Source organism: Tamandua tetradactyla, chromosome 18 (genome assembly GCF_023851605.1).
Source record: "Tamandua tetradactyla isolate mTamTet1 chromosome 18, mTamTet1.pri, whole genome shotgun sequence".
Classification (NCBI taxonomy): domain Eukaryota; kingdom Metazoa; phylum Chordata; class Mammalia; order Pilosa; family Myrmecophagidae; genus Tamandua; species Tamandua tetradactyla.
This window is the reverse complement of record NC_135344.1, coordinates 56,857,457-56,869,527: the sequence shown is the minus strand read 5'-3', so window position 1 is coordinate 56,869,527 and position 12,071 is coordinate 56,857,457. Positions and strand designations below refer to the sequence as shown.

Sequence of the window (12,071 nt, the reverse complement as noted above, 5' to 3'; positions counted from 1 at the left end):
AACATTTTTATTGTGGTAACATTCCTACAACATAATATTTCCTGTTTTAACCACTTTCAAGTATACACTTCATTAGTGTTAATGACATTCACAGTACCAGTTTATTAGAATCGTAAAAAAAAGTAATCTTTTTTATTTTATTCTCTATGAATGGTTTATGTTTACTAATTTCACAGGTGACCTGAAAAAAAGTTGTCCTCCTTTAATGATGGATTTTACCAGTTGTGAAAAGCTTGCTCTATCTAGGATCATAAATTGCACACTTTGCTTCTTTTAAAATATTTGTAGATCTAAAAGTGTTTTTCTTTCTCCCATTCCTTAGGATGCAAAAATTGAAGCAGAAGAATTTACTAGAAAACTGTATATTGAACTCAAGTCTTCACCTCAGCCTCACTTAGTCCCTTTTCTTAAGGTAGAATTATGTATTACCTTAAATAAATTGTTTGGATTAGATTTAAGTTAAAATAATTCAAAACCTGGGTGTTTGAATATCACAGCAATTCAGTGTGAAGACACTAGCAATGTAGGAGAAATCCCTCAGTGTTCTTATAAACCATGAAGCACTTAATTGTCCATATTCGTTGGATGGAACATGTTGCGAAAACAAGTGATACCTCATTTATGAACATAACTTAATGATGATGCTGTTAAATGCTTGTGCAGGAATATATTCAATGACTCTTGACTTTTTATTTATTTATTTTTAAATTGCGCCTTCAGTTTTTGTTTTTATTTTTTTCTTCATCAGTAAGGTTTTATTTAGAGTTTATTTCTCATAAATAGCTTTTTTATTTGTAAGATGTAGTTTTCCATTTTAAAAATCATTATTAACAAGGCTAGTTTATTGTAGTCCCTGTTCAGCTACAAATTTTAATCTAGTTGAAAACAAAATACAACTATGTTCCATAAGTGAGAGTATAGGGAGGGGATTAAATACTTTGAAGAGTGTAGTATAGCTAATATGATGTTTTATGATTTTTTACTGTATAGAGAAGATTGACAATCAAGGCAGCGCTAAATGGTGCTACCTGGAGGGAATCAATTAATAGACCATACACAAGGTGATAAGATTCTCTATTAGGGTGCTTGTAGTGGAAATAATAGCGAAGGGTAATAAATAAGCAATTTTCTGGATAGGAAGTAGGGAGAAAACTGTAACACAGAGAGGTTTTTTTTTTTTTATTTTTTTAAGTGCATGGTCCGGTCTTTGAACCTGGGTCTCCTGCATAGAAAGCACAGAGAGTTTTAAATAGGGTGAGGTCAATAATGTTCAAGAAATTGAGAGGCCAAAACTAATGAGAACTAATGTGAGAATTCACTGTGCTGAACATTTTCAGGAATTAGGTATATTTAATCTAGAAACTAGGTATCCAATGGAGAGATTGATTGTATTTCTGTTTTATTCCAAATCTTCCACAGCTAATAATTAATTCTCTAAGTTCATAGAGGAAACCTTTCTATTTTTACATGATTTATGGTATTTGGCTGTCTTTCAATGTGTCAGAACCAAGTTGAATAATAATAATAGCATTGCTTTCTGAAAAGAGAATTATTTTTGTGTGTTGTTATATTTTTGTGTGATGTTCCTCCATCATCTCCACATCATCATTTAGGTCATATTCCTTCTAGAACAGTAAAGTGCCTTATTTAATATTGAGCTTTTAGTTTTTGTCCTTATGACTCATATTTTCCTAGAAGTAATAAGCCACATAGTAACAAATTCAGCGGAAGGCTATTTGATTAATGTTAATTATTGAACTAAACAAGATTTATTGGAATGCAGTAACTTTGATAATGAGAGCTGTTTTAGGCAGACTGTATGTGTGTGTTATGTGTGTATAGTGTTTTTGGATGCTCAGAAACTAAAAGAGACTTGCATAGAAATTTATAGTCATTAAAGACTTGGAGCTATAGGGAACCAAAGACTCATCCCATAAATTTTGAAATAATGGAATAAGGAGTCACTCTAAGAAAATTTGGGGTTAATTGTTTAGGGGGATGAGAAAGGTTTCACGGTGCAAGACTGCTTTTGGTTGCCCCATGAAAGAAGAATGGGAAGGGATGGGGACCACATTTTCTGAAGAATATTTAAAATAGTGGAAACTGTTTCCAAGAGGGCAACCAGGTTGATTAGGAAGGTAGAAATTATGTACTATGAAGTGTGACTAAAGAAACAGGAGATTTTAGCTAGGGAAATGGTCTGGGGAAAGGAAAGTTGAAGGAACAGTAAAAATCTAACATCAAGTGTTTTAAGTACGTCTCCATGGTGGCAATACACCCTTTGTAGCTCTGGAGCACATAGCAAAGATTAGTTAGATTTGTCTAAAAATGTGATGGGCTGCTTTGTGAAATAACATCTGTGGAGATGTTAGAGGCATTTATTCCTTGGGTTTTAAATTGAATTCGAGGGAAATATAGAGGTTCTGTGAGCTGTAGGAGTTGTGTGTATCACCGACAGCACTTTTAAATTTATCATACTTACTGCAGGTATTATAAGGAGAAAGGGAGACTATAAGTGTACCTACCTACTATGTGTCATATGTTTTGCTAAACACTTTACATTTAATTTGCCTTGTTGGCACTTTATTTTCATATCAATTCTTTGTGAATGAGTACTAAATAATATAGTTATTTATAGGTGAGAAAAATAATATAGTCTGTTTTATAGGTGAGAAAACCATTTAAATTCACTAACTTTGACCTGAAGTTACAGGTGCCAGAATTTATACTCTAAGTCTGATAACACTACGCTTAAGTTACCAAATATTACAATGGAGTATTTGTACTTTTCTGTTTTGTTTTTTTTTAACTTTTTTATTGTATAGTGCAACATATGTACAAAGCAAAGAAATAAAAAAAGCAATAGTTTTCAAAGCACTCTTCAACAAGTAGTTACAGGACAGATCCCAGAGCTTATGATCCTCTCAGATTTTTCCTTCTAGCTGCACCAGAATAGAGGAGGCTAAAAGGCTTAAATATTTTTTTATCACCACACTGAACTTTTTTCTTTCTTTTTTTTTGTGAAAAATAACATATATACAAAAAAGCAATGAATTTCAAAGCGCAGCACCACAGTTAGTTGTAGAATGTAATTCAGAGTTTGACATGGGTTACAGTTCCACAATTTTAGGTTTTCGCCTTATGTTTTTATTCTTGAGAATTTTTGTTTGGTTTGGTTTGGTTGGTTATCCTTGAGAGCTTTTGCATTGAATGTTGCATTGGGTTGAGGGATTCAGCATTTGTAACCATGGGCAGGCGGTCAAGAGATAATTTGGAAATACGTTTGTATTGTTGTCTTTTTAAGTCTTGTTATTTTAACGTTTCTTTCCAGTTGTATTTTTTTTCACAATCCCCTCGTCTTAGGTTTCTTGTTTAAACTTAAGTAACTTTATTTGTTCTTGGATTTCCAAAACAGTTTAGCTTCTATCATTTTAAATTTTGGAAGTAGTGTATGGTGGATTTTTTGTTTCTAACTTTCTTTCATTATCATTTGTATTTTCTTTTTGAAAACCTTTTCCGGATGAGAATTTTCTCAGTCTTTTTTTATAAAGTAAAAGTAGAGGAAAAATAGTTCTCATTTGCTTCAGTTGGGACTGTGTTTTGTTTTTGTTTTTGGACAGTGCTTGCCTTGTTTCTTAGTAGGCAGTCTGACTGAATTTTTGGTTTTTTTTTTTTTTTTAACATGGGGAGGCACCGGAAACCAAGCCCGGGTCTCTGGCATGGCATGCGAGAATTCTGCCGCTGAGCCACCATCGCACTGTCCAGTCAGACTGAATTTAAATGTCAAAACAAGGGAATCTTCTAAAACAGCCCTTGAGTTTCCCAATAGAGAACCCACCATCTACCTCCTTTTGCATCTTTTTTCCTACTCATAAACAGAAACAAATGAAAACTCTAGTGATGAAAAGGCAGAACCTAGGAGGTTTTTAAGTTTGAGCTTTTAAGTTTGAGCTGTCTTTACTCTTCCACCAGAATAGAGGGATAGATGTAGACTTAAAATCCAGTCAGAAAATATTCTTGGTTAAATAAATTATTTCAAAATTTAAAAATCACTTCATATAAATGACTATTTCTATCCATAGTTTGAATTTTTTCAATTCTATCTATGGATAGAAAAGAATTTACAAAAATACTTAAATTCTGCTGTGGTGCCAATGACCTTGTAGGTAGTGGAGTTAATGACCTGTTATGGGGTTTAGATGCATATAAACAATATAATATAGTGTTTTATTTTGCCAAATTTGTATTGAGGTATGTGAAATAAGTATAAATGAGGCAACATTTTATATTAGAAATAAAGCACTTTTGGGCTTTAAATTTATTATATGTTAGATATTGACAGCATATAAATAAGTGATACCAGATTTCTTGACAGAAACACTTGATATACATTCAATATATTTTGATATTGTATACTTTTTATATTGAGATTGTATTTTTTGTTTATGTTGTAAAGATATGAAATATGAAGTTTTGCTTTATTAGCACCTAATTTTAGTTATCATTGATTGTTTTTTCCCCCTTCTAGAAAAGTGTGATTGCCTTACGACAACTTCTGCCTAACTCCCAGAGCTTTATTCAGCAGTGTGTTCAGCAGACTTCTAGTGAGGTAGTTATTGCTACCTGCACCACTACTGTAACTTCTTCTGTGATCACCACAGCAGTTTCCTCAGTCCCGTCTGAAAAGTCCATCGTTGTTTCTGGAGCATCAACACCCAGAACTGTGTCTATGCAGACTCCAAATCCACTTTCTGGTCCAGGGGAAGCAAAAACTGGAGTTGTGACACTTCATTCTGTGGGTCTGGCTGCTGTACCAGGAACAACAGCTGGAACTCTTTTGCTGCAGACTTCAAAACCACTTGTGACTTCTGTACCAAATACAGCTACAACAGTTTCATTTCAACCTGAAAAGCCAGTTGTCTCTGGAGCAGCAGTGGCTCTGGCCCTTCCACCGGTAACATTTGGAGAAACTTCTGCTGCAACTATTTGTCTTTCGTCCATGAAACCTGTTATTACTTCTGGTGGCACTACAATTGACAAGCCTGTGATTGACACACCATTCCAAATTAAACTTGCACAGCCAGGCCCTGGTCTTCAACAGGCAGTTAAAGTCAAACAACTAGTGAGTAGCATTTCTTTTCTTGATTTTTTATTTTGAAAATTTTCAAACCTTGAGAAAAACTCACAGTACTAGTAAAATGAATCCTGTATGCCCTTTTTCTGCTTTGACCACTGGTTAACATTTTGCCGCATTTGCTTTATCTTTCTTTCTCTCTATTGACAAATACACAAACACTAAAATGCTGAGCCATTTGAGAGTTGGTTGTAAAAATCATTACAGTTCACCCTTAAGAAGTCCATGTATCCTAAGAAAAGAGGTGTCTTTTTTTTTTTTTTTAGCATAACCATAATAAACTTATTATCACGTATAGGAAATTAATATTGGTAAACTGCCATTGTTTCCAGTTTTCTCTATGATGTCCTTTATAACTATATTTTTCAGATCCTGTTTTTTATCAAGAATTGCATATTACATTTAGGTGTCATTTCTCTTTAGTCTCCTTTAATCTAGAACCACCCTCACCCACTCCCCAACCCACCAGCCTATTTGTGTTGTTGTTCATTATATTGTAGTGCTATAAGTGCCTAAGCTAGTTGTTCGGTGAAATGCTCTGTTATTTGGTTTTGTCTGATTGTTTCCTCATGATTAGATTCAGGTTTAAGTATTTTTGGCATAGTTATTACATAGGGGATACTATAGTGACATTTCTTTTTAATAAAAGTACTGAGAGAGGAGGGAGACTGCAGGAAGTGGATAAGTAAGAAGTTGTAGTTTTTCCTAAACTTGGCAGGTTGGGAGGCTTTTGAGTGAAAGAAAGAAATTTTAATTACTTATCAGTTAGATAGTATTCTTAGAGTTTAGTTATTCTTATTCAATACAAGTTTTATCAGAAGACTATGAAGAGTGTAGTTAAGCTGTGGAAGATAGTACATGGAGAATTAATTAAAAATATAATGTATTTAAATAAAATTGTTTCCAACATATACCCCTAAAAGAGCTGTTTTGAGTTTTAGTTGGCTTATTTCTCTTTTATAAGCCTTAGTTTAAATGCTCTGTTTTGAAACTCTTTAGTTTTTTCTTTTCCTTGGAGTAGTATAATTTATGTAAATTTCCCAGTCGTGGTGTGTGATCAGTATAAAAGGTTAGTGTCTGTGGATGATTGTCTTCAGAAGCAGAAAGTCAATTTTGGGCATATAATGAAAGAGAAAAACAGATGATAAAAATTGGACAATAGTCAAACTCTTGGGTTGGAGGAAATAATAGTCATTTCCTATGTACCAAGCTTTTTTTCATCCCTTTTACCAAGTCTGATTTTCAAATGGAGGGTTTGAATCTTTGGAGGGTTTAATCTCAGAGCGGAAACTTTTCCTTTAATATTTTTTTTAAACTTATCTTTTATTTTTAAATAACTTCAGATTTGCAAAAAAGTTGCAAAATATGTAAAGAATTCCTATATGCCTTTCATCCAGAGTTCCCAAATGTTATGATCTGGTGTAACCACAGCACAATTAGCAAGAACAGGAAATTAAGGTTGATATAATACTAATATATCTAATCTATAAGACCTTATTCAAATTTTGCCAACTGTCCCTTTAGTACCCATTTTCTGGTCCCAGATATAATCTTTAAGAGAGTCAGTCAGTTATTTTTCAGAATGTCCCTCAATTTTGGTTTGTCTGATGCTTCCTTATAAATAAATACAGATTATGTTTTTGCTTTTGTTTTTCTGTAAATGTTTCACAGAAAAGATGTTATATCCTTTTATGTGTATCTTATTAGGAATGACATGATCTTTTGTGGTTTTTTTCCCAAAATTATGTAGTCTTTATTAGACATTCCCTACATGTGATGATGAAACCCGGAAAACATTGTTAAAAAACTGTTTGAAGGCATTGGAGAGCAACTGGTACATACAGAATTTATAGAGGTGCAGTCTGAGCAAAGGGGAGCATAATTATGTGAGTGCCAGGTCTCCCTGGCTTTCTGCTGAGGTATTTGACAGTTTTCAGAATGAAATTTAAAGAAGGAAGAGGTGGCATTTTTGGGATGAGGATAAATAGGATGACCTTTCTGTAAGCAAAATCTAATTTCTGATTCCAGGTAGGATGTGGTGGTAGAGGCAAAACAAGTATAATAAATTCATTAAAATATGCATTCTTTAAGGACAAGAAGATTATGCAAAGCAGAGAACTACATGAACTAAGATTCCAGAAAGGGAAGAGACCTTGTGAGGGGAAGAGAGATCCCTAAACATTTCCATGCGTGGAAGAATTTGCTTTGTGTAGACAGTGAAAATCATAGGCAGAAAGACAGTACTAGGATATTAAAACAAGTAGATGGACAGGTGGACTGTCATCATGTTAAGGTGGGATTAAAATCTAGGAGAATCACCAGACTCGGGGATGATTTTCCCCAGATGCTGTATTAGATAGGGGCTGCACCAGAAAGACAGTATAGTATCTCCTGCAATTCCATACTTCTGTAGAGATAACATCCAGTTGTAAGAATATGTCAGTAACATGATGGTAGATGTATCCTTCCTGAAGACATTTTTATGGTTATCATTTCTTATTTTTTTAAGACCACATTCCCTATTTGAACTCTGGTACTGGAGAAATCATATTCCTTTTCCCTATAGTTCTCCGCTTGCTCCAATTAGGAAATAACATCTGATTTGCAGACCTGAAATCATATGATTGATGATCTCTGCCATCACACCTCTGAACAGCTTTCTCTGGAATGTGCCCAGAACAGCCCACCCTTTTGGGGGAAATCTATAGCTACATCTTTAAAGGCCATTGACTCCATTTGGTTATTTTGTCAGTAGCTTAGCTGACAACTGTCTTCCTCTGCATTTCTGTTAAGCCAGGAAAGCTGTAGTTGCAGAAATGTGAACATTGCTTGACTTGTCCCAGAGAGGGTCCTAAAGAGGTTTCTCATGGAGGTCTGAGGCCACAGGAGGAATGCCTCAAGGCTTTGAGTGCACAGGGCAGGAAGTTTCTGGCTCCTTCTGTTTGGAGAATACTCTTGCGATCCCCTGGCTAAATCACTTAGATTGCCTTCAGATTCCTTAATGCCAGTGAGTGAGCCCTGGTGAAGTGACCATCTCAACTGAGTCAACATTGAAGGTTCAGAAAAAGCACATGATGTTAATTTGTGCCATTACTGGTGATAATAACTTTGATCACATGATAAAGACAGTTGTTTCCAAGATTTCTCAGTGATACTGTTTATTCCTTCATAAGCAATATTTATCTTGCGGGGTGATACTTTAAGACTATATAAATAACAGGTTTTACTGCCTACTTGAGATGAAACAGTTGTAGAAGCAGTGATTCTTTCTTTTAATTTCGTATTTATCTGTCCATACACTGGATAAAGGGAACTGTAAGCCACAAGGTTTTCACAATTGCACAGTCACGCTCTAAAAGCTGTATAGTTACACCTGTCATCTTGAAGAATCAAGGCAACTGGATTATAGTTTAACAGTTTCAGGTATTTCCTTCTAGCTATTCTAATGCACTGAAAAGGATTATGTATATAATGCAAAAGAATAACCTCCAATAATGACCTTTTGACTCTATTTGAAATCTTCTAGCCACCGAAACTTTATTTTGTTCCATTTCTCTCCCCATTCGGTCAAGAAGGCTTTCTCAGTCTCATGATGTCAGGGCTAGGCTCATCCCCAGGAGTCAGGTCTCAAGTTGCCAGGGATATTTACACCCTGGGAGTCATGTTCCACATAGGGTGAGGGCAGAGAGTTTACCTCTAGAGTTGACTTAAGAGAGGCCACATCTCAGCAGCTAAAGAGGTTCTCTGGGAGTGACTGAGGCAAAATTATAAATAATAATATAAATAAGCTAGCTTCTCCTTTGCGGGAAGAAGTTCTATAAGGGCAAACCTCAAGATGAAGGGCTTGTCCTGTTAACTTGGTAGTCCCCAGTGTTTGTGAGAGTATCAGGAATACCCAGATGGAAAAGATTAATATTTCCACTTTTCCCCTACTTCATCAAAGGGACTTTGTTTGTTAATACTTTTTTATTTTCTGCCCTGATTACTATTGTATCAGGGCCTCACACTAACCTGTATTAACCAATAAGATTCTCACTTCCTATTCAAGTAATTATGGTGTTCAAATAAACTGACCATACAAGTTAAATTAGATGTGTGCTACCGAAAGTGTAAATTTTGTACCAAATAAACATCTCTTCCTTTAGTTTCACACAGAAGTTGAAGTTTTAAAACACAGTCAGTATCATCCTTTACCCTTTAGTCTGATTTACTTTGATCTTAACCAGATCAGCTTCATTCATATCTCTGATTGAAATCTGATCTGCTTTTCAGCTTTTTTAACAGTTATTGTCTGGGGTAATGCTAACTTTTATGGCTGCAGAACTCTAGCTGTGAGTCTTAGGTGTTACACAGATACCCCTTGTTCCAGGTTATAACAAAGCTCCACGTTGTAACAAAGAGCTAAGCATTTCAGAATTTAGAAATAACTGTTGCAATTCGGGAATAGATGTGATTGCTGTAAGAGCTTACAATCTAGGAACCTTCTCATAACTTGTACTCTCGAATTCAGTTCTCAGAGTTTGCTCATTGTAGTTAGTCCATATTAGTTAGGTGTTACAATATTTGTCTTGTCCTTGTCAGCTTGTGTTTTGGATATAAGGTCTAGGAAACCATCTCCTATTAAATATTAATTTAAATTAAAATATTTATTTTTAAATATTTCCCTATATTTTCTTATAAAAGTTTTATGGTATTAGAACTTATGTTTAGGTCTTTGATCCATTTGGAGCTAATTTTTGTATATAAGTCCTCTTTCTTTCTTTGGGTACGGATATACAGTTCTCCAAGCACCATTTATTGAAGAGGCTGCTCTGTCCTACCTGAGTTCACTTGACCACCTTATGAAAGATCAATTGTCTGTAGATAAGAGGGTCTGTTTCTGAACAGTCAATTTGATTCCTTTGGTCAGTATATCTATCTTTATGCCAGAACCATGCTGTTTTGACCCCTGTAGCTCTATGCATTAACATCAGGTAGTGTGAGACTTTCTACTTCATTCCTCTGTCTCCAGATATTTTTAGCTATTCGAGGTACCCTGCCCTTCCAAATAAATTTGGTATTGATTTTTCTATTTCTGCAAAGTAAATTGTTGGGATTTTGATTGGTATTGCATTGAATTTATACGTTAATTTGGGTAGAATTGATATCTTAACTGTTTAGTCTTCCAATCCATGAACATGGTATGTCCTTCCATTTATTTAGGTCTTCTTTGACTTCTCTAGCAGTTTCTTGTAGTTTTTCTGTGTATAGGTCTTTTGTGGCCTTGGTTAAACTTATTCCTAACTATTTGCTATTGTTAATGGATTTTTGGTTGCTATTGTTAATGGATTTTTTTTCTTGATTTCCTCCTCAAATTGCTCATTACTAGTGTATAGAAAAAGTACTGATTTTGGGATGTTGATCTTGTACCCTGCCACTTTGCTGTACTCATATATTAGCTCTAGTAGCTTTGCTATAAACTTTTCTGGATTTTCTACATATGGTATCATGTCATCTGCAAACAATGAAAATTTTACTTCTTCCTTTCAATTTAAATGTCTTTTCTTTTTCTTTCCTAGTTGCACTAGTTAGAACTTCCCACACAATTTTGAACAGGGGGCATCCTTGTCTTCTTTGTGATCTTAGAGGGAAAACTTGCAGTCTTTCCCAATTGAATATGAATACAGATCTGGGTTTTTCATATATTCCCTTTATCATGTTGAGGAAGTTCTCTTCTATTCCTACCTTTGAAGAATTTTCATCAAGAAAGGATGTTGAATTTAGTCAAATTCCTTTTCTGCATCAATTGAGATGATTATGTGATTTTTCTGCTGTGGTTTATTGATGTGGTATAATACATTAATTAATTTTCTTGTGTTGAACTAGCCTTGCATACCTGGAATAAATCTCACTTGGTCAAGGTGTATAATTCTTTTAATACACTGCTGGGTTCGATTTGGGAGTATTTTGTTGGGGATTTTTGCATCTATATTCATTGAAGATTTAGGATGATGTTGGCTTCATAGAATGAGTTAGATAGCTTTCCCTCTTCTTGAATTTTTTTTTTTGAAGAGTTTGAACAGGATTGGTACTAGTTCTTTCTTGAATGCTTGCTAGAATTCACATGTGAAGCCATTTGGTCCAGAACTTTTCTTTTTTGGGTGCTTTATGTTGACTGATTGAATGTTTTTACTTGTGATTGGTTTTTTGAAGTCATCAAGTTCTTCTCAGGTATGTTGATTGTTCATGCTTTTCTGGGAGGGTATCCCTTTCATCTATGCTTTCTACTTTGCTAGCATATACTTGCTGCTTTAATATCTTCTCATTATTGTCTCTATTTCTTTGGGGTCAGTAATTATGTCTTCTCTTCCATTTCTGAATTTATTCATTTCATCCTTTATCTTTTTTGGTCAGCCTATCAGAGGATCCATCAATTTTATTTATTTTCTCAAAAAACAAACAGATTTTGTTGATTTTCTCATTTGTTTTCATGTACTCAATTTTATTTTTCTCCTCTAATCTTTGATATTTCTTTCATTCTGTTTGCTTTGAGGTTAGTTTGCTGTACTTTCTCAAGTTCCTCTAGGTCAACAGTTAATTACTTGATTTTTGCTCTCTCTTCTTTTTAAAAATAGGTATTTATGGCAGAGAGAGTTCAAATAGAGTTGAGAGACTACTCTGGAGGTTGCTTTTATGCAAGTTTCAGGTAGACCTTGCTACCTATCATAATCTGCCAACCCCCAACCAGGACCATTCCAGCCAATCCTAAAGAACACCTAGGGCAATTTATAAGATTCCACAAGGGTTCCAGGCATTAGAATAACTTTCCAGAAACCTACAACCTCTGGATGAGTCCGTGGTCCAGATAGATCCTGAAACATAGAGGGCCCAGCCTCTCCAGAACATCAGATAGTTCCATCTCGCCTACCCCATATTAGTGGCATACCTTTCCAATATC

General features: G+C 34.8%; 1 protein-coding gene across 1 annotated transcript in view; it reads left to right on the top strand.

Annotated features, from left to right (window-relative positions):
• TAF4B (TATA-box binding protein associated factor 4b) overlaps nt 1–12,071 on the top strand; it is a 171,259-nt gene that overhangs the window by 35,309 nt on the left and 123,879 nt on the right. Inside the window, exons 6-7 of the mRNA XM_077135737.1 lie at nt 323–412; nt 4,529–5,122. Coding sequence (XP_076991852.1) covers nt 323–412; nt 4,529–5,122 — 684 coding nt within the window. The remainder of the gene's footprint in view (nt 1–322; nt 413–4,528; nt 5,123–12,071) is intronic.